At 51.3% G+C, this 27,760-nt stretch overlaps 3 protein-coding genes across 13 annotated transcripts; 1 reads left to right on the top strand and 2 right to left on the bottom strand.

Annotated features, from left to right (window-relative positions):
* Nucleotides 1-447: 447 nt before the first annotated feature.
* MCL1 (MCL1 apoptosis regulator, BCL2 family member) lies at nt 448-5,372 on the top strand. 2 transcript variants are annotated; one of them, XM_059080911.2, is made up of 3 exons: nt 448-1,291; nt 1,638-1,885; nt 2,355-5,372. In XM_059080911.2, the coding sequence occupies exons 1-3, from the start codon at nt 601-603 to the stop codon at nt 2,469-2,471; spliced, it is 1,056 nt and encodes a 351-aa protein (XP_058936894.1). In that variant the 5' UTR covers nt 448-600; the 3' UTR covers nt 2,472-5,372. The 2 variants fall into 2 exon arrangements, with proteins under 2 accessions (XP_058936894.1, XP_066891491.1); XM_067035390.1 differs by lacking the exon at nt 1,638-1,885 and having other exon boundaries at nt 517-1,291; nt 2,355-4,000.
* Nucleotides 5,373-14,561: 9,189 nt separating this feature from the next.
* ADAMTSL4 (ADAMTS like 4) lies at nt 14,562-25,421 on the bottom strand. 10 transcript variants are annotated; one of them, XM_067035380.1, is made up of 19 exons: nt 25,280-25,403; nt 24,680-24,752; nt 22,718-22,947; nt 22,493-22,550; nt 21,834-22,186; nt 20,968-21,649; nt 20,625-20,727; nt 19,718-19,854; nt 19,141-19,345; nt 18,741-18,913; nt 18,476-18,587; nt 18,185-18,370; nt 17,860-17,989; nt 17,321-17,525; nt 16,811-16,987; nt 16,287-16,493; nt 16,015-16,194; nt 15,596-15,740; nt 14,562-15,445 (listed from the first exon to the last, which is right to left on the bottom strand). In XM_067035380.1, the coding sequence occupies exons 3-19, from the start codon at nt 22,735-22,737 to the stop codon at nt 15,309-15,311; spliced, it is 3,210 nt and encodes a 1,069-aa protein (XP_066891481.1). In that variant the 5' UTR covers nt 22,738-22,947; nt 24,680-24,752; nt 25,280-25,403; the 3' UTR covers nt 14,562-15,308. The 10 variants fall into 10 exon arrangements, with proteins under 10 accessions (XP_066891481.1, XP_066891483.1, XP_066891477.1 ...); XM_067035382.1 differs by having other exon boundaries at nt 22,718-22,863; nt 24,680-24,839; nt 25,280-25,382; XM_067035376.1 differs by having other exon boundaries at nt 24,680-24,839; nt 25,280-25,370.
* On the bottom strand, nt 23,611-24,467 carry LOC131766535 (uncharacterized). Its single transcript, XM_059080948.2, is given in 6 exon segments — nt 23,611-23,774; nt 23,777-23,826; nt 23,828-23,931; nt 23,934-24,075; nt 24,077-24,341; nt 24,344-24,467. Coding segments are annotated over 6 exon segments (849 nt in total).
* Nucleotides 25,422-27,760: the final 2,339 nt, after the last annotated feature.

Genomic DNA, 27,760 nt, shown 5'->3' with positions numbered 1-27,760 from the left:
AAAAAGCTGAAGATGTGCAAAATAACTACAGGTCCCCAACAGTGCCCTCTTATTTATCCATATTATCTAAGACTGTTGCTCCCCATTCGCGGCAGAATTTACTCATTCCCTTTCCTCAAAGTCTGAGCGACTACATGGTTAAGACTTTGGTGTGGGAAAAAAACCTCTGGCACAAAAACAACAGCAGGCTCGCAAATCAGGGTTCAGGGAAGCGCAGAGAGAGCCATTATTAGCAGGCCCAGGTGAGCACGGGGCAAGAGAGCGAGCCCACCAGGCCAAGCGCCTGAGCCGCCGTCACGTAACCGGCCACGAGAGGCTCCGGAGAGCCGGAAGCCCCGCCCTGCCTCAGGCCCCGCCCTGCCTCAGGCCCCGCCCCTGCCCTAACCCGCCGGTGAGGTGTCGTGCGCAACCCTCCGGAAGATTCTGCCCTTTTCACCATTTAAGGATACATTTTTTTTTAAAAGAGTTGCTGACGCCATTGCGTAGGACTGGCCCTAAAACCGTGATCTAGGAGCGCCTCTCTCAGTCGTTACTTCCGCTCTTCAAGCAGGAGTCGGGGTGTCCCCCATTTTTCTCAGTAGGCGGCGGCGGCGGTTTGAGATGTTCGGCCTCAAGAGAAACGCAGTAATCGGACTCAACCTCTACTGTGGGGGGGCCGGATTGGGACCGGGTAGCGGCAGCGGCGCCTCCCCTGAGGGGAGGCGGCTTTTGGCTACGGGAAAGGAGGCCACGGCCGGGCGAGAGGTAGGGGGAGGGGAAGCCGGCGAGGTGATTGGCGGAAGCGCCGGCCCGAGCCCCCCGGCCACTCTCGCGCCCGACGCCCGGAGGGTCGCGCGGCCCTCGCCCATTGGCGCCGAGGGCCCCGACGTCACCGCGACCCCCACCAGGCTGCTGTTCTTCGCGCCCACCCGCCGCGCCTCGCCGCCCGAAGAGATGGAATCCTCGGCCTCCGACGCCATCATGTCTCCCGAAGAGGAGCTGGACGGGTGCGAGCCGGAGCTTCTAGGGAAGCGGCCGTCCGTCCTGCCTTTGCTGGAGTTGGTCGGCGAGGCTAGTAACAGCCCCGGCAAGGACGGCTCACTCCCCTCGACGCCGCCCCCAGCAGAGGAAGAGGAGGACGAGTTGTACCGGCAGTCCCTGGAGATTATCTCTCGATACCTCCAGGAGCAGGCAACCGGCAACAAGGACGCGAAGCCACTGGGCGGGTCTGGGGCCGCCAGCCGGAAGGCGTTAGAGACCCTGCGACGGGTCGGGGACGGTGTGCAACGGAACCACGAAACGGCCTTCCAAGGTAAGGGGGTTATTCGCGAAGGCCGCGCTGCCTTTTTTCAGCTCTCTGGACTCACTCACCTTTGGTGGGTGGAAACCGAAACGAGTCAGTGTTGAAATGACTCTCATCCTATTTCTGAAACCAGAATATTCTGGCCGTGAGTCATTGTTTCCACCCACTTGATTCTTTTGGAAATGGCAGCTCTGCTCAAAGCCCGGAAAGGGTGGGATGTCAATTTTCAAGTGGGATCAGCCTGAGTTCTATAGAGCCCGAATAGCGATTTCCCCCGCCCTGGGTGGGCAGGAGAATCGTGCCCTGGTTTAGACAAAAGAGGCCGTGAGAACCTGCATGCTTTTCTTCCTCTCAGGCATGCTTCGGAAACTGGACATCAAAAACGAAGACGATGTCAAATCTTTGTCTCGAGTGATGGTCCATGTTTTCAGTGACGGAGTAACAAACTGGGGCAGGATTGTGACTCTCATTTCTTTTGGTGCCTTTGTGGCCAAACACTTGAAGAGTATAAACCAAGAAAGCTGCATCGAACCATTAGCAGAAAGCATCACAGATGTTCTCGTAAGGACAAAACGAGACTGGCTAGTCAAACAAAGAGGCTGGGTAAGTTTGTTTTAAGGTTGAGGAGGGGACCTGGAGTGGAAATGAAATGGAGGATTTTATAGAGAAAGGGGGATAGCTAACGGTTTTTAAGATGCACAACTCAGTTTTCAAGGCTCTAACTTATGGACCTCTGGTTGCTTGATGTTGATTTAAGTAGTTGGTCCTTAGAGATGGTGGTATGACTGTCTTAAATTGTTGTATCAAAAATTTTGGTTTTCTGTAGGCTGTTTTACAGGTTAAGAAATAAGAATCACCTGGGCGTGATAGCAAATACATTTTTGAGCGTGCCCCACCTCTCTTTTAATTGCATAATGTGTCTCCTTTGCAGTCTGGGGCTAAATAATAATTGGTTCGTCATTGGGTTTGGGGGGGAAACCTTAGATATTTTAATTCATCTTTTCTTTGTAAGTAGTGTTTTTAAGCCAGTGGAAGCCCATACTTGAAACTGTGCTTTTTGTTTGTTTTCTAGGATGGGTTTGTGGACTTCTTCCATGTAGAGGACCTAGAAGGCGGCATCAGAAATGTGCTGCTGGCTTTTGCAGGTGTTGCCGGAGTAGGAGCTGGTCTGGCATATCTAATAAGATAGCCTTTTAAGTGCAATAATTGACTCTTAACCAACTCCAGCCACCAAAACCACATACATACACGCCTGCTGTGAAATCAGATGTATTTATGAAGTTGGACTTCAAGCTGTGCAGGCCATAACCTCCAGGAGTCCTACTCTAGCAAGGGAGAAAAGCAAGCGGCAGGAGGCTTATGGCTAACAGGAATAAATACATGGGAAAAGTAGTCCCTCTTGAAGAGTCACTGTCTGAAAAGAAGTGAAAGAAGCGGAGTTCAGTTTCAGCAACAGGCAAACTTTGGGAGGCCACGGAGGAGGACTTTTAGATTTAGTGAAGACGGTAGGGGGGAGAGACTTTAATAACCTTGCCTAGAACAGGAAAGTGGCCAGTAGCCAGGCTAGTCATAGAGTTCATTAAATATGCCCACTGAATCCATTAACTTCTATAGTGTTAAAATAGAAGCACTAACAACGCCAACAGCATGTGTAAAATGGATTTTAAGCTACAAGTAATAGAACCTATGACTAGAAGCCTCAACACTGTACAACAGAGTGTAAAGGGAAGCTTTATCCTCTATAATTAGCTTTCCTAGATGTGCTTCTTGAATAGAAAGTCCAGTGCTCAGGATGTTTATACCTGTTCTACTTTGGCTTGATTTGAGTGCTTCCTAGTTTATTAGCCTAGTGTCATGGCCAAGAATACTTGACTTAAGGCTCAATTACAAATCTGGAATATTCTGTTTTTAAGACAAAAGCTTGTAATCGTCTGTAAAAATTGTATATATTTTTACAGAACATCTGTTTGAAATGTAAAGGGAGAAAAGTCTGAAATTACCTTAGTTTTTTCATACCCTTTTGAAATTTACAACTTCTGTAGTTACGAACCTGTTTCTTATAGCTTTTTCTATTCTAAATTTTGTGCTAGTCAGTTCTAGATTGTATACAGAACCAACTGATGTAATTGTATGCAACCTGGTTGTAGTACAACAATTCTGATTCATAACTATGCAGGCTTTAATTTTCCTATCTGATTTTGGTAAGTATTTCTTAAATAGCTGTTTGGGGTTTTTGTTTGTTTTTTTTTTTTTTTAACCTGGGGCCGAGAAATTGAGGAATGGAAATTAATCCTTTTACTTTGTTACATGTGGGTTTTCAATAATTGAGTCAAGTTTTTAAGGATTTATTGGGGGGCGGGGCACACAGGCTGATGACTTAGAAATAATGGGCCCTGATTGGGCAACTACTCATTTGAGTTCTTTCCATTTGTCTTAATTTAACTGGTGAAATTTTAACTGAGTTCATGAGCTCATCTTCAAAGCTTTTGCTAAAAGATTTTCAGCTGTTCCAAATGGGACTTATTAGGAGTATGTATAAAAAGATCACATTGGGTGGATGAGAGACATTTGATCCCTTGTTTGCTTAATAAATTGTACAATGATGGCTTGGAAAAGCAGGCTATAGTCTAACCATGGTGCTATTACTAGGCTTGCTTGTTAAACACAGGTCTAAGCCTAGTGAGTTAATAAAACAAATACTTACTTCATTTCTATTAATGATTCTCAAACTTTGTTTCAAATTTTTGCATTGGCATCTCTATGGACTTCAGACTTGATGTTTTATCAAACTTACCATTTATTTCCTATCCTTCATTGAAATATTTGCTGCTTGTTCGGCTCCCTCTACAGATATTTATAGTTCCTACAAATTTACCTTGCCATCCCTGAACTCTTACTAGCCCTTTTAGTTTTTGGCACTAGGAACCTAAGTGACCAACCGCCCAAGGAGTCCACAGACCTTCATCCTTCTTGAATTTTATCCTTAGGAGGTGGCAGTACAATGGGTGCTGACAGTAACAGTGATGAGGTGAGAAGAGTCCCTTTTCCTTGGACTAGTATCTTATTGGTTGTTGCTTAATCCTGTCTTTGGGGAGAAATTTTCAAAATCCCCTTAGGGATTTTCAGAGGAGGAGATGATATCTTAGGTGACTTTCTCTAGGTTCTTTTGCATTTGAATATGCTCACTTAAAATTATAGAAATTGATGGGCTCTGTTAAACCTCAGAGTTATATAAAAGCTACTAATAAAGTGAAGAAAACTTTTATAGTGGAACCAGGGTCATTTTGAAACCTTCAGCTTCTGAACGTGACCTTTAGTATGTGGACTCCAGACAAAAATAGGCATGAATAAAATGACTAAGAATGTAATAAGGGAACAATTGCCCTCCCTGCCTGCCCATCTCCAAGCCTTAAGGTCATCTAGCTAGAGCTATTTTTATCTGTGTATTTATCATTCTTGATCATAAACCACTTATTTATATCATGTCTATCTCTAAGGACCTAAAAGCACTTTATATAGTTAATTAATCTTAAGATCTAGTTAAGGTGACTAAAAAGGCCTGTCTCCCCATAGCCAGTTGTGGAAATAAGCACAGAGCTGTAGATTGATGGAGTTTAGGGGCCCCACTTCCCAATTTACTAGGTGTGACTGCTGAAATGGAGATGAGAATCTTCAGTTGCTATTTTGGGTCAGAGGCTGTGAGGGCTTAGGGAGCCCAAGTGCTTTGGGGCAGGGTGGGTGATTCTGTAGGGAGAAGAGGCACATGTTTTAAGTGCTGACTAGCTGCATAGTTCAGGCAAATCCTCCAAAATGGAAAGGGAGCGGCTGCCTGGAAAGATGGCTCTCTCAGCAACTTCTGTCTGTCTGATGCTTCTCTCAGGGAAAACCCTGCAGTCCTCTAGTGTCCTCCGTGTACATTCTGTTGGGGGTGAACATCTTGGTTCTGGTTAAAACAGCTAATGCTGTTGACATCTGTGCCAGGAAGGGTTAGGACCAACTACAAACTAATGTGGGCTGTAAAATGTAGTGTGTTTCCCTAACTTCCTGTTTTTCCTGAGATGAAAATAATAAATCTTTTATTCAAATGCAAGGTGTGGTACCGGTGTTTTCTAATCAATGCCTGTTTTCCTTCCCCCTCTTAGGCAAGCATCTGAGGGAAGTCAGCTAAACAAACAAGTGTAGGTGAATTAACCAGCAAAAGCCCCATAAAGCTGATTTGCCTTAGAGCAAAGGTCAGTTCCATTCAGAATAACCCCTTTTTTCATTCAAATTAGAGCTGTTGGGCTTTTTAAAAAATTTTTTTTTGGCCACGCCACACGGCATGTGGGATCTTAGTTCCCTGACCAGGGATCAAACCCGCACCCCCTGCATTGGAAGCACAGTCTTCACCACTGGACCAGCAGGGAAGTCCCGGGCTTTTAATTACATGTATTACTGTTGTACTTTGGAGTAGTTCAAAAGTACAACAGTATATTTTAATACAAAAATCATAATCCCCATCCCGATTTCTTTTAGTCACCAAATGTTGGTATAACTTGGGGGTAAAGAGGGTTCACTACAGCAGTTACTTTATCTCCCTCTCTCACTCAACCTTTTGAAGGGAGTAAAGGAACTTGAAGAATTAACACCCAAAGTTAAGTTTCCATAAGGTTGTTGGTACTAATCTTTCAGTACCTTTCCCCTTTCCTCCCAAAAAGAATGTGAGAATAAGCAAGTCAATTTCAGAATCCCTATCCTGTCTTTATTTTCAGCTACCTTGAAAGGGAGCGGAATCACCATGGAAATGTGCAAATATGAGGTTTGCATATTGGTTTTAAGCCCTGAGCACCAAATGCTAATGATGCAAACAGGATTCTGCACTTTTCCCCCTTCAGGTTTTGTGCATTTCGGTTTGGCAGCCCCTCTTTTTCTGGAGCCTAACTACCAGAAGATGGCAGTTTTTTCTCATTACAAAGACAGCTGTTTTGTACAAATGAATTTGCAAACAGGTGTGGAGGGAGAGTAGCACAGGACATGAGCACCCAAATCGTGATCAGAGTCAAGTTCTGCTGTGAACATACTATTGCTCCCATTGCTCTGTTGTGATGTGAAGCTATTTCTGTGGCAATATTCCTTAGTTTAACACCTTAAAAATTTGGGTCAAATGGTAACCAGTAACATGAGTCACTGAGGGAGTCAAAATAATCAACACTTCCCCTCATTTGACACAACCAGACTTTTTCTTTCAGTTCCTGTTTTGCTACTTTAGTGCTAGCTCTTGCTTCAGACTGTTTCAGAACATTTTTCTTAAAGCAGTTGTGACAGCTGGAGGGTTTTACAAAAGTTAAAGTGAAATAATTTGTACAACTGGTGTGTAGCAAGGCTCCAGCCAGATGCCCAGAGCACAGGCCATTAATTCCTGGAGTTCAAGATGATCAGCTGGGTCTGTCTTAATTTATCCTAGTTCTTTTTGGCCCCACTTTTTCAATGATTACAGAGCTTTGTCTTCTGGAACCCTCCCACACTCTTTAAAGGCTTCTCAATTTCAAGATTTGAAAGCTTAACTCTGTCCCTCTTCTTTAGTTTCAAAGTTATTACAGTGTTATCTTAGTTATGTGAAGCATGTGGAAAGTTGGGAATCTGCCTGCAGGCAGATGTAACAGACCTGTCAGGGAATTCTGTGTTCTTTACTAATGATTCTTGTGAGGTAAAAAAATAATAATAATAGGGCAAGCTTTTGTTCCCACGCCATATCTGGCCTTTCTTTTGCAGTTCCTTTCTTTACCTGCATAGAATAATAGTTCTTGATTGTTGGGAAATGTGTTTGGGCCAAGAATACTACTGGATTTTACCCCTTCCAAGTATCCATTTCCATGGCTTGTCTCTGCATTCTTACCCACTTTGCCTTCTCTCCTCTTCCCCTGTTCAGGGGTTACTTTAGTTTATTAAGAATGTTTCAATAACTTCAATGAACTGGGACATTTAATGAGCTCAAGGCAGCCAAATGTTTGTTGAGTCTCTTCATTTGTCCATTACCTGGCAGGGGACTGCTTACTATGCACCATGCACTTTTGGATGCTGGAGTTATGAAAAGACTGATTCTTACCCTCAATGCAATCAAAAAAGACTAGGGTGGAGTGGGAGGTTGAGGTTAGCAGATCTAAGCTTTTATGTATAGAATGGAAAAAAAAAACAACCAGGGAACTCTAGAAAGAAACATGACAACTAAATGCAGGGTGATCTTTGATTGGATCCTGGATGAAAAAAAGCTATAAAGGACTTGGGAACAATTGGGAAAATTTTAATATGGGCAATATGTTAGACGGTACTGTATCAATGTTAAATTTGAGTGTGTTAATTATATTGTGGTTATATAAGAAAACGTCCTCGTTTTTAGAAAACATCTGAAGAATTTATGCTTAACAAATCCGTGGAAAGAAAGCAATTGTAGCACAACATTAAAGCTCACAGTCTAATAGTGATAACATAGACAAAAATAATTAGGATACAGTACACAAAATACTATAATAAAGATATAAGACAAGGGGTGGGACAAAGCAGGGTGACAACTTCTGGAAGTAGAAGATGGTCAAGAAGGCTTCAAAATAAACATTTGAGGTTGAATTGGACCTTAAAATGGGTAGGAAACATGCACAAAAGCATGGAGCTGGGAAAGAACCTCTGGTGTGGGGTAGGAGAAGAGGGAGATGTGTAGATAATTTTTTTTCTTATTTCGTCTTTCCTCCCTGCCTTCCTTCCCCTTCACCATACATGGCCAGTGAAGGTAGTATCTCTTCAGTTTCTTCCATTTTAGGGCTTTATATAAAAGTATTGGAAAACACTGGTAGGAAAAAAAAAAAAGATGTCTCTGGTCTTAGAAGTCTGAATTTGGTATAAATACACACAGCTGGGGGGACTGTTTATTTGGGAAGTAAAGAAGATAGACTCTATTGGCTGCTTCCTCTCTGTCTTGTTAAAGTGGTAGCCCTGAACACCCACAACCTAAGGATCATAGTCATCACTGGATCCTGGTGTAGGAGCTGGCATTGGCAGACCTGCTTTGAATAAAGATGTCTTAAGAGCATCACCTAAGTTCGCTCACACATCTTACCAGCCATCTTCACCCACCCAAGTTCACATAGGGAAAGGAACCAGGTTTTTGAACGTGGACCCGAGACTGCTATGCTCTCTGCAGAACAGAATTTAATAAAGAACAGCCCCCAAGTTATTTAACTGGACCCTAAGATACTGAATGGTGGCTCTACTCTCTCTAATCCTGTTCCCGTGGGAGACTCAATTACAGCTATTCGCATCCTGGTTCAAAAAACTAGTTTGCTCTGACTGCCCTGACTTCCCCACAGGCTGCATTCTTGCCCATGAGCTCATTGTTTTGGCTTCTCTGCCTGTATGAATCCACAGACAGGGCCCAAAGTCTCAGTCCCAGCCCCCTAGCTAGCTGGGGCTGCATTCCATTCAGAATTTCACCACCCCCACTTGGTCTCCCCTCCCCTAACCCTCTGGTCACATGTGTATGTTTATTGAAGTTATTCTGGAACAAGGTGTGCTGGGAAAGAGCCAAGGAAGCAGACAAGGAAAAGAGTTTTAACTGTTGGGTTTCTACCTGAATTTAGATGAGTTTTCTACTTTATTTTGATTAAGAAACGCCCTCAACTCTGTGCCCCTAAAAACAGTTCATTTTCTAGTCTTATAGGAGGAGATGGTTTCAGAAATTTGGTACACATTTCATGGACACCCCTACAGGGCTGGTATGACTCAGGTATTCAGATTTGGGGTCGGGGGTGAGGTAGGGGTTTTCCCTAAGAAACATTGGTTTCATAAACATTTTATTCCTGAATCTCTATGCCCAGATCTTTCATGCATTCCATCCTCAGTTCACACCTCTTCCTGAGGTTGTCTGGAGTGGTTCTGACCCACCTCTAGACCCTGAAAGCCCAGATCTAGCAAGGTGGGGCCCACTTTGGCAGAAGCACTATGGGAAGGGCATTTTGCTTACTTTGTAAAGCTTTGGGTTAATACTGTATGCCCAGTGTACGCCTTTCCTGTCTCTCCTGTTCATACCAAAAAAAAAAAAACCCAAAAAAAAAACCCCAAAAAACAAAACTGAGACTGGGAGGTGACTTTTTTCATTTCTCAGAAATCCTCCGGTGAGGCAAAGTAGAGAAACAGAAAGAGGGAAACAACTTCGTGTCGAAATGAAATGAGGTTGTCTGTGTGTGTGTTTTGAAATCAGGTGGCTTGTTTTCAGCTTTAAGGAACAACAGCTGTACAGAGGAGCTTGGTAATGGTGGGGGAGTGGTTGGTTACCTGCTTCTTTGCCCCTTTCTCTCACTTCAAAGTTTGATAGTTGGGGTCAGGTCTGAAACAGGATAGAGGTTCTGTATCTTCCTTTCCCCCCTCATGAACCATGATGGATAGATATGTCAATCCATGACGGTACTACTGAGTGAAAGAAAACCTCTAATACAAAAGAAGGATTTGGTAAGCGATCCCAGAAATAGGTTATTTTAAAAAGAAATGCAGCTGCATTGCTTTAAAGTCCAGAACGTATAAACATACAACTTTGATAAAGTTTGTTCTGGGGAAAAAAACTGTGACTCAATTAGTAATATATAAGCCTGTGTTTGTATGACAGTGTGTGTACCTTACACAAAGACCATGTATGTTTATTTTAATTATTTCCTGGGGCCTAAACACTGAATATATTTGAAAGGATTTTTAATTCCTTGAAACTTTGAGTTGAAAAATGAAATTTAGACAGGATTTTCCTAAAATGCAGAGAAGTCATGAAAGACATTTGAAAACAACAAAAACACTTGATCCCATCCAACTTCCAGATCACTGTGGCCCAAAGAACTGAGTATTTTGATAAAGGGTGCTCTGTGGGAATGAAATTGAATAGCAGATCAAAGGAGTTAGAATTTACAAAGTTAAAAGACTAGACTTAATTTTCTCCCCTGTAAACTGGATTTAATTGTCTTCCCCCATCTTATTATTGAGAAGATTCAAAGAGAGAATATATACAAGTGCTTTACCTCAAAGCACTAAACAAAGTGCTTTAAGGAATTTCAGGAAACATCCCTTAAGGATTTACTCTATCAGCCATGTCCAAGTCTTTGAATTTCCAGGGAGAAACCACTAAGAAGCCGATGTCAATAGATAGGATGTTGAATTAAAACGGTCTACAGCTGTATTTTGAAGCAGAGGGGACACAAACAGGACTTTCCATGGCTGGGCATTGTGGGAGTTCAACCAGTTGGAAGAAATCCCAGGGGTAAGTAAACTCCCTGCCAGCCAAATCTGCCCTATTGCCTGTTTCTGTATGGCTCAAAAGCTAAGAATGGTTTTTGCATTTTTAAATGGTTGAAAAAAGATATTTGGTGACATGTTAAAATTATATGAAATTAAGATTTCAGTGTCATAAATAAAGTTTGGTTGGAACACAGCCATGCCCATTTGTTTACAAATTGTGTAGGGCTGCTTCTGTGTTACAGCAGCAGAGTCAAGTAGTTGCAACAGAGATTCTATGCCCTGCAAAGCTGGAAATATTTACGGCTGGTCCTTAGAAAAAGGTTGCCCACTTCTCTGCTAGAGCTAAAAAGGCGTCTTATGATGTCATGAAAGAGGCAGGCAACCAAGAATCAGTAGTAGCTGAGGGGAGGGAGGAAGAGATGAAAGAGGGGGTCTGGTTCCAGGGCAGATTAACTCTGCCCCTCCCATCAAGGGCAGGGCCTCTTGCCTTTTAGCCTAGGGATCCCAGGGACACACACAGTCTTCTTTTTATGAGTAACCCCACCCTCTCACCCCCAGTTTCTTTTCCTCCTCACTCAAAGTTCTGTAGAGCTGTCTCTTAAAAAGATTCAGGCAAGGCTCAGAGGACTACAACACACACACATACATCCTAACCCCAACCTGGGACATTCCTGAAATTGAACCCATCTCTCCTCTAATACTGAAGTTCTTTCCCAGGACATTCAAACACAGCTCTCTGGTGCTTGCTGAGAAAGTGCTCTGGTCTGGTTCCTAGCCATCCCTGCACGTCCCCTTCAGCTGGTGTGGCTGGTGGGTTCCCTAGCATCTGACTGCTATGGCTCATGCATACCTTGTTTTGGACTAATTTTGCACATTCCTCCCTCCAATCCTTTCTACCTTCTGACCTCAGCCATGAAACACCCGCCTCTAGAGCTTTCCCCAATCTGCAGGATCAAGGAGCCCAAAGTCAGATTGAAGATTTGCGCTGCCTCGTTTGGTTAACCCAAACTGTTTCTCTCTCTTGTTGACTGACTTAGTCTTAGGTACTTTCCTGAGGCTTTCTACTTCCTGTAGAAGGTGCCTCTCACCCTTTAAAGCAGACATCTCTTCATCATCTGCCTGTGACAGATAAGCCCCCTCCGCTCTAACTCCCCCACCCACCTGACTCCCAGAACCAGAGGTGATGGATTTGAGGGTTGCTGGTCAGAGAGAAGGTGGGAATGCAGGAACTCATGCCCCGACTCTACCTCCAAACTACTGAGGTACTCTTTAGCATGATTCCCCATGCTTCAAGGAGAGGAGAGGTCTCTGATTCAGTTTACTCTGGTGGGGGAAGGGCGTTAAGTTCAAATGAAGTCTCTGTAAAAGTGGGGAGAAGGGGAAACAGGAAATGAAAGAGGGTCTGGTTGGAGGGAATCTGGAAGGGACCTTCTTGCATGTTGTTCTCACTCTCATCCCTCTGTCCTCCTGCCGCCCTCCAGGTCTGTCTGGGTACTCCCCTAAAGGGCTCCTGAGGCAGGGTGTCTTCAGGTTGAGACACTCATGCCGAAGGTCAGCAACTGGGGCCCTGTGCTCTGCTTCACTCCTAGTTAACCACAGAGGTTGAATCTGGATGAGTGAAGAGTGTGGGTCTGGTCTCCTCAGACTCACCCCTGCAGCTGTGAGCACCTGCTTGCAGGGAGGCCCCTGGTTGGGGAAGTATAGAAGCTAAATTTAGTCTGAAGGCTGAAGCTTAATTGGGTGGGTAATTACCCTGGGGAAACTGGGAGGGGGGAGGGGAGAGGAATTCTGATCCAGCTGAACTGAGACCTCACAAGTTCACCCCTAAGTCCACTGACACAGAACCACAATCCCCTTCCCCCAACAAACACCGAGAGAAGCCCTAGCAATTTGCTGGCCTTCTGCACGCTTGATCTCTCTTGTGCACATCAAGATTGTTCCTATCACCCCACCCCCACCTCGATTCTCAGGGGTCCAGTTCCTCTGAGTCCTTCCCTAAATTCCACCCAGGGCACCAAACCTAGGGGCCCCTCCAGCAATCTCCCTGACCTTGGGTTGCAGCTTCCTCTCTCCCAGCCCTCCAGAGGGTTTCAGAGGTCATCAGAGGCATCTGGCCACATTACTCCCCTCTAAGAGGCCAGGAAAAGGGGTGCTTGGGGTCAGGTTTCCCTTCCTGAAGACCTTCACATTGACACGCCCCTCCCCAATACTGACCTCAGTGACCAGAGAAAAGAATCCTTAGGGGCTGCACTGAATCCTAGCTTTAAAATGAGGTGAAAGGGGGCAACCCCCCAGATGAAAGCCCACATCCTGAGCAGTCAGAGGCTGGAGGCTGTGAGGGAGCTGGGGGCTATCAGAAAGAGAAGGGAGTTACTGAAGCTGGGGGAGCCCTTAGAGGGGCTGTGGCTGCATTCCCCACCTGTGATTGGTTCTCAGGCTCAGGCCAAACTCCAAACCTGCCCGGCAACAGCCCAGAGAGGCCCAAAAAGGGAGGAGGAACTTCGGGGAAGTCAGCTGAGCTGGGGCCACCGCCCAGTCTTCAGCTTCCAGGAATCACTGGGCGGGCCCCAGCTATTCACCACACCCCTCCCTCGGTCTCAGGGCTCCGACTTCAGCCCTCAGTATCTACAGGGCTGGCTCAGGTCCCACTTCCCTGGTCCCCCCGCGTCTTTGATCCCCTTAGGGGTTCACCAAAGAGAGGAACACATCCGACGCCTTCTCTTTACACTGACCAGAGACACTAAGACTGGGCTTTCCTTGTACCCCCTTCCTCACTCCTCGCCCTGGACTAAAGTCAGTTTCTTTCCTTTCCCCCCATTTTCTTTTGCCTCCTTCCTCATGCCCTGTCCTCCCAAGATGTCCGGAGTCTTCCTTCTCAGCCACTTCCAACCCAGGGAAAGCCTGCTTCCCAAGGCAACAGTATGATGTGAGGGAGCTGCCAGAGCGGAGAAGTCCTGCCTCCTCAGGCAACTCTGGGGTCCTCCCCAGTGTCTGTGTGTCTGGGTGTGCAAGCTCAGGAAACAGTAGTCACTGAGTTCAGCTGTTTCTGCAGGCCTTTATTTACGGTCTTACTGGGCCAGACTTGTAGAGGTGCAGGGATGGGGGAGGGATGCTTCTAATGGGGAGAGAAGCTCAATTCTATTGCACTTCCCCTCTTCCTAGGCATGGGGACCCCTGGGAAATCTGGCTTCCACAAGTGGAGATCTGGACTCAGACCTCAGAATTGCAGGGCTCAGGGAGAAGATCTGTGTTATGGAAAAGGCTGCCCACTCTCACACCACCTCTAGCAAGCTATTTACCTTGAGAGTGGACATGGACGGGGGAGGGAGGAGGGAGGAGACTAGGGTGAGACATCTCTGAAGAATGTGTCTTTGGCAGGACATCCAGTACTGCCTTGGCTCCACCCTCGACTCCACCCCCAAGTCCCCTAGAGCCGGGCCAGAATCCTCCTCCGGCAGTTTCTGCTGCGGGAGAGGGGTGTGGGGTGTGGGGTGTGAAGCATTTCCTTTCCTCCCACCCTATAAAAAGCAATAAACCAAGAGCTTAATAGGGAAATGGGTAATAGCAGAAAGGATGAGAGGGGCAGGAAGGCAGGGCCAAAGAAAGAGAACAGGAAAAGGGACCCCTGAAAAGGCAGCCGCCATTCAGCTCAGCCCCAGATGGGAAAAAAGTGCTACTAGATTCCAAGAGACTACAGACTCAGCCTACCAAGAAGCCCACCATAGGCCAAGCAGTTTCTTCATCAGCTCTGGACCCAAGCGCCCAACTCCATACCTAAACTGGGAGAAGTGGTGACCTCTAGTGGTCAATGACCAACCTGCAGGGCCTGAGGTCGGCCAGGATCCTCTCCCTCTCTGACCAAGGCTCCTGGTCTCAGGTGACTGGGGCTCATTCATTAGCCTTTCTGGGCCCAGACTCTCTCCACCTGGGCTCCAAGTACTGTTCCCGTTCCCACCCTTCATTCTGATCTCACACTGCTTGCTTATGTGGCCTGTATGGCTGGGTTCCCACGAGGACAATGAAGAGCCTGTTTCTCATTTGTCATAATCATCTTTAATAAAAAATAAATTAGTTCTGGGGTGGAAACCATTTTAGGAGGTGGGGGGCGGGAGCAGGGGGTAGGGTGTCTTATTCTAACCTTGCTCTTTTCCATCCTCTGCCCAGCTGGTCCCTGCTCTGGGGAGATAGTCTCTCTTCCTGGGGAAAAGCAGGATTGGCAATGGCACACCCCATCCCTAGCTAACTATGAGAGGGAGGGATAGAGAGACTAAGTAAGGGGAGAAAGGGTCAGAGGACAAAAGGATGGTTTAGATGATGTGTAGCCTGAACAGGAGAAATGAGGTTTAGGACACAAAGTTGGGATTAACGGGAAGGCCAGACTCTAAGTAGCTCAGATTCCCAAAGAGTTGCAAACTTGCTTTCCTTTCAGCCTAGAAAACTCTCACGGAAACAGGCATTGTCCCCTCTCCAGGTTCCTTCTCAGTCTGTGTAACTTCTTTTTGAGAAGTGATACAGATTTATGGGCGCACACACATCCACACAGGCCCATATACATATCTGGGGGCATATGTGCACACACACCATCACACCACCGCACAGACCCAACCACACGTCTTGACAGTTACTGTCCATCATCTTGCCACCTTCGACCACCCTGGGGGACGTCCCTAGTGAGACCAGGACAGGCTAGAGAGCCAGAGGGTACAGAGTGGGCTGATTGACAGGTGACTGATGGTGGCATGAGAAAACCACGAGGAGAGGGTCTCCTGGACCCATTTCAGGCGGGATCCGGGGGAGACCGCTCCAGGACATGGGCGCAAGAGCGGCAACAGGTAGCTGTGTAGTAGGGATAGACGCAGAGCCGGGCCTGCACCACCAGGGGGCAATGTGGAGAGCTGTCCTTGCATTGATCATCTGGGGACAGAGGAGGCCATTGGGCACAAGAAGTCACCAAGATCCGTCCTGCTGGAGGTGTGTTGCCCGCTCCCACTCGTCCTTCCTAATCTCCACCCACACTTAAGCTAACTCCGCTCTGCTGGGGATTGGGGAGAGGGAGCTCTTTACCAGGGCGCTGGCTGCAGGGTTGGCTGTTACAGGATCGTTTCCTGGAGGGCCGCAGGTGAGGAGGGCATCGGATGCTGAGGGTCTGGTTGGCGGTCAGGCACTGGACCTCCCTTGTCTGCATGCCCCCCTGGCAAGAGCGAGAACACTGGGGAGACCCCAGCTATCAAATCAGAACTTTGCTGTGCCCCAGGCTCCTCCTGAACCCCAGGCCTCCTCCTCCTCTGAAGGGAGTTGGGGGGCTCTCCTGGAGCATTATGAAACCCCATGTGGAGGGGGCCCACCTGTCCTCCTGGTCTAGGAAATGGGACAAGTTAAACTGCTGCTGGCCTTAGCCTGGAGCACAGAGGGAGGCACAAGGAGGGAAGCCTCCCCTCCCCTGGAAGTCCATGCTGAGCAGGGCAAGGGTGCCAGGCACTCACCGGACTCCAGGGTGTAGAAAACCATCGGTCCTGGCAGTCCTGCCCCTGACAGGGCTGCAGGGCAGGGGGCCTGGGCAGGTGGGAACAGTTGCTAGGAGAAGTCACATTGAACTCCGTCCCCAGTTTGGACACACAGATGATGTCTCTACGCTGCGTGCCAGAGCCACATTCTGAGGAGCACTGATGGAGAAGACGGGAAGGGAGAGCAGGATTACTCCGACCTCCCCCCAGGGAATCCCACCGACCGGCCCCCTCCCAGGATCTAAGCTCACCTCTGCCCAGGGCCCCGTGTACCAGCACCACGTCACCTCACAGGGCCCCAAGCTGCAGGCACGCATGTCAGGGGGTCGGCTTCCTGGTGCACAGGTCTGCTCAGTGGCTCCTGCCCCTGCTTCCTCCTGGCCCTCCCCATGGGTCTCCCCACTCCCGAGGCAGACAACAGAACGTCGCTGGATTCCCGTCCCACACTCAGCTGAGCACTGTTGGGAAGCAGAGTGTGAAGGGAGGCTGGAGTGACAAGAAGGGGAAGGCAAGGGGGCTGAGGACAGACACATCCCGGATCCGGGAGTTAGGGAATGCCCCCGGGGTACCAGCCAGATACGGGGAAACTTTGCCAGGCAGGGGTCAGGATGTCAGCGTAAGTTTTCCTCTGAGTCCCCAACATCAGCAGTGTCAAGCAGATGGCAGGTGCTTGCTCAGTCAACGTTATGCAACCGTGCTGGAAAGGCCCCGGGAGGGTGTCCTGGGTGGGAGGTACCGGGGGCGTGGGGCTCGGCTGAGGGGGTGTGGGGCCCACCTTGGAGCTCCAGTCGCTGTGGAACCAGGCTGTGGTGCAGGGCCCCATGTCACAGGCCTCTCTGCTGGGGGGCCGCGGGGGGCCTGAGACGCACTCCTGCTCGCTCACTTCATCACCGTTGTTGCCGACGCAGCGGACCTGTCGGCTCCTCTGGCCGCGACCACACCGCACAGAGCACTGAGGGGATGAGGGGCATTCGGGCCTGGGCTTCCCCGGCTGCCTCACCAGCCTCCAGCTCTGGGGACTCTGAACCAGGATCTGCCTTTGATGCCTGGCTCAGCGGTTACAGGGCTTCGTGGGCGGAGGAGCAGGCTGAGTAGGGGGCTCTGGGCCCCCAAGCCCCGGTTCCGTCTCTTCGCAGACTTACAGATGGAGGTTCTACATGAGATCTCATTTGTAAAAGTTTCTGCTGATTAGAATGGAGTTGGAAAAACCACTGCTCTAGCTCACTGGTGCCCATGCCTCCAGGATGTTCCCGCTCCAAGAGCTTCCTTGCCTGGGACCACTCACCTGGCTCCAGGGGGAGCGGACCTCCCAGTGGCCGCAGAGGCGCAGCTGGCACGGCTGGGTGATGTTGGGCCGGGGCAGATGTCCGCAGCGCTCCAGGGGCACCGACGAGCCGCCGCCCCCAAACTCCTGCCGGCAGCGCAGCTGACGGTGCTGGGTGCCGGGGCCACAGGAGCGGCTGCAGGACGTCCACTCGCCGGCCTCCCAGCTGTGGGCGTGGGCAGGGAGGGGAAGGGACAGAGACACAGAGGGCAAAAACAGAGATGTGTGGGACTGCCATGTTTGGGGAAAGGGACGACAGACTGGGGTTGGGGACCCCTCAGAGGAGAGTGGGCATATTTGGAGTCTGGGATCCCTTTTGGGGCTCAGCGTTTCCTTGTTGTCTATGGAATGTCGGCCTTTCTCACTGAATAACGTCTCTCTGAAGCCAGATCTTGTGTTGAGTGCAGAGTCCAGGTGAGATCTTATGGGGGCGAGGATGTGTTTCCCTGGGGCAACCGTCGTGTCCCTAGGACCCTAACCCTTCCGTGGGGCGCACTCACTACGGTGGGCACGGGGGGCCATGGCAGGGTTCCTGGGAGGCTGGGGGCCTGGTGCCCACGGCACAGCTGCGTTCATCCAGTTCCTCTCCTGACTCACGAGAAATGCAGAGGAAGACAGGGCGCCAGACACCTGAAAGGGATAAAAGGGAAGCCAGGGGAGGCAGGATAGCTTGGCATCCAGTGTCAGTGGGGTCCCAGGCACTGAAGTCCGATTCGGCACAGAGTCAAGGTGTGGACCCACAATCCAGGGTATGGTGTCAGGAGTGCCAAGCTGGGCATCTGGGCTGAGGGTGCCGGGAATACAGGCTGGTGGGTGAAGTCTCACCTTTTCCACAGGATGCCGAGCACTCAGAGTGTCCCACCCGTTTCCAGTATCCGGCTGGAGACCCCAGGGGTGTCCTGGGATGGGGCGGGGCGGGCATCTGGGGGATCCGCACCTGACGCTGGAGGGTGCCTGGGGTGCGGGCAGGGCGGGGTACTGAAGCAGGCGGGGGCTCTCCCCTCAAAACCTCTGTGCAGGGAGAGTTGGGTAGACAAATCAGATGCATCCCCATCGCCTCGAGCTCCCCTCAGCCTCTCCCCAACCTCCTTTTAGGTCTGGGGATCAAAGTCTTACCAGGCTGGAGTTGGGGGAGACGGGGCTCTGGGGTGAGGTTCTCAAGGTTTGGAGGAGGTGAGGAGATGACATACTGGTAGAAAACACCTGGGTTTTCCTCCTGAAAGATCATCTGGGGAGAAAGAGAGAAGGTAATGAATGTTTGGGGGTGGCCAGGGGAGCATCCACTAGCCTTCTGCCCATGCTGAGACCCACAGCCTTCCCCTCAGAGGAGAGGCAGCGGGGCGGCCTCCTCCTCCGGCCCAGGCGCAGGCCCCTCGCTCACGTAGACATCCACAGGCTGGGTCGTGGGGCCTTCCGCGGACAGACTCTCCCCCACGCCCTCCTCTCGAGGAGGACGGCTGTACCGGAAGACAGTCCCGCCGGCGGCGTAGGACCCAGGGGGATCCACAGCCCAGTTTCCATTAATGATGGACCGGCCCCCAGGGCCACGAAGTGCTGGAGGTGGCAGATCAGGACATGCGAGGTTAGTCATACTGTCCTCATCTCCCACCACTTCCCTGACAGCACAGAACCCCACATACCCCGTGCCCACGCGGGAGGGAGGAAGGGAGCCCTGACTTCCCGGGTGGCTCATTTGCTGTGCTGAATGGGGGTGTGAAGGGCAGAACCAATAGGCCAGGAATGGAACGGGGGACAAAGACTCGGGGAACCCAGGGACTCACCAAGGTAGTTGGAGCTGGGCCGGAGCTGGGCGATCCAGAGCCGGGAGGCTCCAGCAGGAATCAACAGGATTTTCTGATAGCCCAGAGGGCCCCCCCGGTCAGTGAGGTTCCCCGAGACAAGGCGACAGGTAGAATCATCACCCCCACAGACTCCACAGCCATCTGGACGCCTGCCTGAGGCGAGGATCCCATCACAGCCAGGGCTCTGGGGGAAAGCGGAGTGAGGCAGGGGCTGCCAGAAGCCAGACACCACCTCCAACCCTGGCCTGGTGGTCTTGGAGCCTTCGGCTCACCGTGTGTCTTGACCTTTGCATCACAAGTGAGACTTGTAGTTTCTCTGTCAGCCCCACCATCCCCAGCCAGCCTCTGGGAAGCTTGGATGGGCTTAAGGGGGTCTTTCTTGCAGTTCGACTCTTGACTCTGCTCAGCCCTGCCTGGCAGGTAAGAACTTTTCCTCTCTGCAACCTGAGTCTGGTGTTTTGCCATTGTGATGATGAGCAAGGAGACTCTGTGTGTGTGCCTGTAGCAGTTATTAACATTGCCTCTCCCCCCATGTGCGCACCCCGTCCTCCCTCACCAGACAGCGTCCGGCCACACAGATGTCTGGGGCTCCAGGCTGACACAGGGTCCCGTCCTGGACCTTTTCGGTGTGACGGACATAGAAGCGGAAGCCACGGGGACGGCAGTTCAGTTCACAGCGCTGGGAACCCTGAACTAAGAGACAGGGTAGAAGGGTGGTTAGCTGGGGTTCCTGGCAGGAGGTTAACTGAGAAAGAACCCAGGGCCCTGAGAGCGGCTTGGCTTGCCTTATATTAGCAATAGGGCATCCTGAGGTTGCCGAGGTCACTGTGGATGAAGGGAACACGACAATTCTGTACTCTGAAAGGTCAGTTTGAGGGTCACACAAAAGTTGGGTCAGATCAATTGAGGTCACTAAGACCAGAAAAGGGGTTGTGAGCTCTGAGAGAGGACAGATACTTGAAACTATGATTATGTGAGTTCAGAGCTCATGAGGGCTTGTCTTGGTATCAAGGTGACACAGGATGAAAATCAAGCGGACGGTAACCTGGGAGAAAGTGATACAACACCGTCCAGGATCCATGCGGCACCTCCACCGAGCTGTCACCACTGAACAGGATCTCTCTGACCATGCCCTGCTCATGTCACATCCATCCCACCTCCTGGGTTGGGCTTCTTCCCAGAGGAGACCAGCCAAAGGGCATGTCTGGACACATCCCTTCTCCTAGCCTGACCCCTCTGCTGACCACACATCGCCATCTGACAGCTAGGGCTCTGTCCGAAACCCCCAACCCTTTCTGGGCCTGTTCTGTCTCTTCACCCCAGCCCTGGGAAATAAGGAAGACAATATGACACAGGAGAAATACAAGAGCCTACAGAGAAGAAAAAGAGGGGCTGAGTGTCTCCCTCCCCATCATCTCCCAATCTCCAGCCCCCCTGTCCAGGGAGTGAGCTAGAAACCTCACCTTCTGTGAAGGGCTCCCACTGGTACAGCTGACCCATGAACTCCTGGGAGTCAAAGGCTGCACACTGCAGGGCCCGGGGGTCTGGCTGCTCAGGGGGGCAGGGCTGAGGTGGGGGATACAGAGGAGTCAAAGCTGGGGAGGAAAATGGGGGTGTGGGTCAGGGCTGGATTGGGGGGATAGCGAGGCAGGTCAGGTCTATGGAAGAGCTCCAAGGTCCCTACCCTGAAGAGGTCAGATGCCAAGGCCCTTCTCCCTCAGGTCCAGATCTGACAGGCTGAGGACCCAGGCTCAGGGTCAGGGAAGCAGAATTGGAAGTCTGGGAGGGGTCCAAGAAGGAACTCACCGCTTGGCTGCAGGGTCTCAGCTGCTCACTCTCCCCAGAACATCTTGGGACAGGGCTACTGGGAGCAAAGAGGCTCCAGAGGGGGCTGGAATGGGGACCAGCACTCAGCAGAGGCAACCAGCCATCTGGGTAGCGAGGGGCAGAGTCCGTGAGGGACCCGTGAAGATTCCCCCCAGGTGTCCAGTGCTCCCGGCTCTGCTGGCCTCGGCTCCGAGGGACAGAAAGGAAAGGATTAGGGTGTCTCTCTGCCAGCCGGGGACCGGCCCAACCCTGGGAACCTGGCCTTCTTGGCTGAGGGGACATGTGAAAGGAGCTACCTTCTCCTGGGGATGGAGGGAACAAGGAGGGCTCTGTGCCAGAGGCCTGGGCTCTGGGGTGGGGCCATGTGAGGGCAGGCCTGGTTCTAGAGGGCACCTCTGTCTGAGCAGCTTCGGGGCTTGGGGGTTCTCCTGGGGGGGACGGGGTGTGGGCAGACGGTTCAGTAGGAGGGAGTTCAGGTTGCGGGGTGTGGTTTGCAAACGATGGCTCTGTTCTTGGAGTCAAGGATGGAAGATCTGAGGTCTGCAAGAGCTCAGAGCTGGGTGGTCTCCTGGGGTGCCTGCGGTTCCGATGGAGCGGCAAAGCAAAGGGCACTCTCCCATAACCAAACATTCCTGGCTTGATGGGGTCTCGAACCCGGGACCTGAGAAAGTGTTGCAGATGTGGGGTCACAGCGCTGGCTACCTCCGAGCCTGCCTCCCCAGGCGACTCCCTAGCGCCAAAGATAAGCCTTTCTAAACCCTGGATTCTTTGCTCCCCTTTCCTTCATCCCTAGCTCCACCCCTTGCCTAAGGCCCCGCCTCTTCCCTCAAAGCCCCACCCCTCACCTCCTGGCTCCTTGAATCTCCTGGGCCTCCTCTCTCCCTAAATAAGCAGGACCTCGAAGGGGGCCACCTCTTCCCCAAGGTGGTGGCCTGTATAGGGGAAGGGTTTCTCGGGAAGTATGAGGTCTGGTGCCCTGACCCCGGGGGAACAGGGCTTCTGGATGTCTTGGGGGCCGGGGTGGGAGGGGCAGGCCCTGGTGGAGTTGAGCTGTAGGGAGCTGACACGTCCGGCTCCTGCGCTGCACCCCAACCCCGCAGGGCTGGGAGCAAGAGGCCCACCGGTCCCAAGGACCCCAGACACCCTCAGGGCCCTGGTTCTCCTCGGGAGGTGTCTGAAGAGAGTGCCCAGACAACACCTGTATAGACAAAAAGTACAGCCAAAATTGGAATGATTTTCGAGAGAACTGTACAGAATATCTAGTCCAACGCTGGAGGCTTGGGGCAGTAGTGACTGGCCCAAGGTCACATTCAGTAGCAGAGGTGGGACTTGAAGTGATTTGTCAAGGAGTTAGGGCATTGGGGAGGCTGGGAGGCTGGGAGGGCCAAATGTGAGAGAAAGGGGCAGCGGCTTATCAGAGGCGGTGGAAAATGCACACGTGGAGATGGTGGGAAGCAGGGAGGGAGGGAGAGGAAAGGATTGTAGTCTCTAGTCCCTGGCCCACCTCCTGATCCAGGCAGAGCTGAGGGAGGAACAGAAGCAGCATCAGACACAACCGGGGCCTGCAAACCAAAGGCAGGAGTGAAGGTGTCCGCACATCCTGATGCCAACTGCTCAGAAATCAGAAGTTACTCATCACTTCCCCCAGCCCCTCCCAGAGAGCTCTTTTCCCTCCCTTCCAGAGACGGAGACCCAGCCATCCTTCCTCCAGGGCCGCCCCACCTCTTACCTGCCCGCCCACTTCTCCATCTCTCCTCCCTTGATGGCCCCGGGGCCAGGAAGGAGGGGACCAGAAGTCAACTCTACTCTGGCATCTGGGCGTGGGGTGGAGGATGCGCTCTGCAGGGACCGAAGCCTGGTCCAGTCTCCAGAAAGCTGGGGGTTGGGAGGGATGACTCCTCAGAAGGACATCTCAGAGTGAGAATGGATGGGTGAAGACTGGCCCACCCCTTTATGATCCTAAGGGAGGGAGGGAGAAGGCACACCACCCTTGTCCATCCGCCCAGGCCCAGGCTGGAGGGGTGGCGGGGTGGCCGTCTGCCCTCAGCCTCCCAACTCAGGCTCAGTCCCCCTCCTCAGCTGCAGGAACTTCTCAGCTCCTCCATGTCCTAACTAGGAACTGTCTCTAGGCCAGCTCAGGCACACACATCTTTCTTGAGATGGTTTTCATCTGACTCCCCCTCCTGCCCTCCCAGAGGTCCTGGAAAGCTGAGGAGGGAGCCTCAGTGAGGACTTACCAGACACCCCCCTCTGAGCTGCTGACTGGAAGCCCCTTGGGCTTTCCGTTTCCTACCTGACTCCCAGCTTTTTCTTCCCTTCTTAGCTAATAAAGCTCCTTCTGGAACGCTCAGACACATCTCTGCCTGCCTCAAACACTTTCCAGTCAAGGGATAAACTAAATGGGCTGATGGTTTAATCTCTAGAGAAGCAGGTGATTTTTCCCACTGAGATTTAACCTCTCTCTAGGGGCCAGCGTCCGGCATTAGATCAATGAGGCCTTACTTCAGGCAAGACTCTGATGGGCTAGGGAAACCTGGGAAGGGGATATGCAGCTAGAGATGCCATTGCTCCCCAATCATGCACGGTCTATCTTCTGAAGAGCCAGGAAGTCCCTCCTGAAGTCTAAACTTGATCCTTGGGGAAGTGGAGCATGGACCCCTCCCCTGGTCTAAGCCTGACTCTCCCATCACTCCCCTGCCCTCCAGCCCCTTCCTGCTCACAGTGAGCCCTTCCCACCCCACTCCTCACACTGCTTGGTGTTCTGCTTTCCAGGAAAAAAAAAAATGTTTCTGTTGGATCCGAAAGGCACCCGGGAGAGGAATCCAAGGAGCTAATGCCGAGGTGGGCCAGCTCAGGGGCAGAAAAATGACAGAGGGAAGGGCAGGAATGTGCTTGGGGGTAGCAACTCTCAGCCCCACTTCCCTCCCTGAGACCCCAGGACTTGGAAAGTTAAGGGAGGGATCACAGTGGTTGAGCCTGAGCTGCAGGGTCTCCTCAGCTGCTTGGGGTTGGGAAGGGGGTTGCTGATGGCTGCTCCTTCCCTTGGCTGGGCTGACCACTGAGGTCAGCAACTCCACCCTGATAGGGGGGGCGGGTAGGGGCTCCAGAGAAGGGCCAACGTTCCACCCAAAACTTCAGCTCTCTGCCTGACTCTGTTACTCGAGGTTGAAGGAAAGGAGAGATGGAGTGATGATCACTGCCGCTTCTTGCTGCCAGGTCCGGGTCCCCTCTCTACTCCCTCTCTGCCTCTGCTTCTCTCTGCTACCTCTTTCTCCATGAGTCTACCCAGTACACATAATCCTGTCCTGAGCTGGGTTTGGCTTTGGCAGTTCCCTGGAGAAGTAAGGGGTGGGGTGGCGTGAGCTCTTGGGGCCAGGGCCAGGCCTGGCTCCCTCTCTGGAAAAGTCCTACCCCACCCCCTGCATAGCTGGGCAGGGGGCCGACACTCCCCCTCCACCCCTGCAGAAACAGATACACATTTGTGGTTTTCACCCCTTCTCATGTTCCTCATCTGGTGTGTCTTACTGCCCAGGGTGAAGAAAGGAGAGGTCAGAAGTGGTCACTCTTGGGCCAGGCTGACTCTGGTCTAGACAAACCTGGGCTCCTCCCGACCACACCTCCACACTGACCAGTGAAGATCAAGGAAGAGAGACCCAGGCAGAACTAACCCCTTCACCCTCAGGGGACCCACCTCTGGGAAATGGGTGGTACTGTGGGGCAGGGCGCCTCACAGCAGGCTCCAGGGCTGGCTGGAGAGTCCCTATCTTGGATGAGAACTCCTTGGTCCTCCACTCCTGGGTCCTGGAGGCCCATCCCAACAGGCATCTTTCCTTTCTAGTCGTCAGGCTGAGCTGGATCAAGGGCACCCACATGCATCCCTCATAGCGTCCCTGTCCCCCAACTCCAGGACAGAAGAGAGTGGTGGGGTTGGGGGGTGGGGGGAACACATCCTCCAGGAGCACCCATCTAGAGGAGGAGGGCAGGAGGCGCCGGGCGTGTGCCGGGAGGTCCTGGCTACGTTTTCCAATTTTACTCTGTGACTTCGTAGGAATTTTGGTTGATTCTCCGCCCGAGTGATGGGGGCCAGAGTTCCAAGGGATCAGAACCCCCTCCCCAGGAATTCGACCCCAGGGACTTCCGATGCTATAAGAGCTGGGGCTGGGGTCGTGGCTGGGGCGCGACCGCGGGGCGCAGAGAACAGGGACGGCGCGTGCGCGCAGGGCGGGGGGGGGTCTAACGGGACCGGGGAGAGAGGGCTGCCGGGGCCGGGGGTCCCAGGGAAGATCTGTACCTGCTCTGCTCGGCCCCGGCGGCCCGTTAACCCCTCTGCGCCCGGGCGCTGTCTCCAGGCAGCCTTGCTCCGCGGCGGCCAAGGGTGCCCCTGAGCCCGGCTCCGGACACTGCCGCCTCCGGCCGCGGCTCCGCCCTCGCCCCGCCCCCCGCTCCGCCCGCCCGCCCGCCACGCGCCCAGCCCGCGCCCAGAGCCGGCCCCCGGGTCCCGGCGGCCGGCCCACCCCGAACCCCTTGCTTGCCAGGGCCACCCACCCCGGGCTTCGGGCCTTGGCCACCCCAGCCCGGCACGCGCCAATGGCTCGAGGGGGCAAAGCCGAGGAGGTCCCAGTCCGCTTCGGAGGGAGCCATCGCTCCCGGGCTGTCCCCAGGCCCCGCTGGGGCTCGGGACTCCCGAACCCCGGCTTCCAGACCGGCTCCGAGTGAGCTGTGCGAGCGCTGCGCCTGCCCAGGCCAGGCGGCCGCGAGTGGCGCCAAGGGGCTGGGTGGTGCCTGTACCCGAGCGGCGTGGACGACCCCCGGGCCCCAGATCTGGGCGTTGCTGGGCCGAGATGGTCCCGCCTGATCCCAGATTCGCGATGGTCAAGGCCCTCTCCTCCACGCAGCCTCCCGTGCAAGCCCAGTCACCCCCGCCTCTCCCGAGTTGGGCTGTGAACCATGTGGTTCTGACTGCTCAGGGACCTCTATGGGCCTCGGTTTCTTCATCCATAAAATTTTACACACGGGGCATAGCGGAAGGAATGCGCTGATTTAGGAATCAGACGAGCTGGATTTGAATCTCAGCTCGAGTTCTTATCAGCTCTGTGGTCTTGGATGAATACTACAACTTTTCTGTGCTGCACTTTCCTCATCTGTAAAATGGGGCTAATCTGATATATATGAATAAGCTCGGAGATATGTCTGTCTATTCATTTATATCTGGAAGAATACACCCCAAACTCGGAACTGGGGGCAACACTTGGGCAGGGGCTGTGGGGTTGGGAGAGAAAAAAAAAACAGCCTTTCACTTTTTACTCTACATGCTTATATGTTGTTGAATTTTTTTTTAAACATCTTTATTGGAGTATAACTGTTTTACAATAGTGTGTTAGTTTCTCCTTTACAACAAAGTGAATCAGTTATACATATACATATGTCCCCATGTTGTTGAATTTTTAACCACAAGCGTTATCTATGTTTTTAGTTATGTTAAAGAAATAAATAATATACATGAAAGTGTATGACAAAGTAGATAATAAATGGTCACTACTATTTTTAAAGTTTTATTTGCCATTTATTCATGAACCACGGTCCTGTATTTCTGGGTCTACTCAGTATTTGAAAGGTTTTGGCTTTTTTTTCAGTGACTTGTCAATATTTTATTTTATTTTATTTATTTTAACTTTTTGGCGGCACAGCCCGGCATGCAGGATCTTAGTTCACCAACCAGGGATCCAAGCCACGCCCCCCGCCGTGGAAGTGCAGTCTTAACCACTGGACCACCAGGGAAGTCCCTTGTCAATATATTTTTTAATATAAATTTTTATTTATCTATCTATCTATTTTATTTAATATTTGGCTGCGTTGGGTCTTTGTTGCTGCCCGCGGGCTTTCTCCAGTTGCCGCGGTGCGCGGGCTTCTCATTGCGGTGGCTTCTCTTGCTGCGGAGCACTGGCTCTAGGCTCGTGGGCTTAGTTGCTCCGTGGCATGTGGGATCTTTCCGTGTCCCCTGCATTGACAGACGGATTCTTAACCACTGCGCCACCAGGAAAGCCCTCAAATGCTTTGAAGTGTAACAGGTATACCCTTATTTGAAGTTTAACATCCATATTTTGTTTTCTCAGTAAATCCCTAAGTTTTTTCAACACAAGGAAGGAACTTTAGGCTACTTTGTGTCATCTATATTTTTTCATATTTTGTTTTTATTTTTTTTTTATTTGTAGAGTTAAACGAAATATTTGAACTGGAATGATGTAGAACAGACAAATGAGTCCCAGGTGCCCAGGCCTGCTTTCCAACTTTTTTACCCAAGCTCAGGCCCACAGGATGGTGGGTAAGCTGGCTGGGAACCCCTAAGACCCCTGTTATTTTGTGCGGGTGCAGGACAATGTTGCTAGAGCTTTTTTATTAAGTTTTTATTTTTTAAGAGACATTATAAAGTATCCTAGTTTTAAAATATTTACAAGTCACTAAAAAAAACAACTTTAAGACATCAAGTACAACCTACAAAACATGACTGTTGCTCAGATTTGTCTGCAGGACTTAGGTCTGTGCCTCTTCTGAAAACATCCTCAGTCTTGGTCTCATACTCCTAAAGAGCTTGGGAAGATAGTGGGTTAAGGCCCCCTCCCAGTAGAGGTGGTTTATCTTGGGACTGTTGGTGACATGCGTCCTAACCCAGAGGCATATTTATAGTCCTGGATTTGGAGTGGGAAGCCCCTTTGCTCAGACCTCAGAGTACCATGGTGATGATGAGATGCCCAGTCCACAGGGACAGAGAAAG

This window comes from Kogia breviceps, chromosome 1 (genome assembly GCF_026419965.1).
Source record: "Kogia breviceps isolate mKogBre1 chromosome 1, mKogBre1 haplotype 1, whole genome shotgun sequence".
NCBI lineage: Eukaryota > Metazoa > Chordata > Mammalia > Artiodactyla > Physeteridae > Kogia > Kogia breviceps.
The sequence above is the reverse complement of the archived record's forward strand: the minus strand, read 5'-3'. Positions and strand labels throughout refer to the sequence as shown.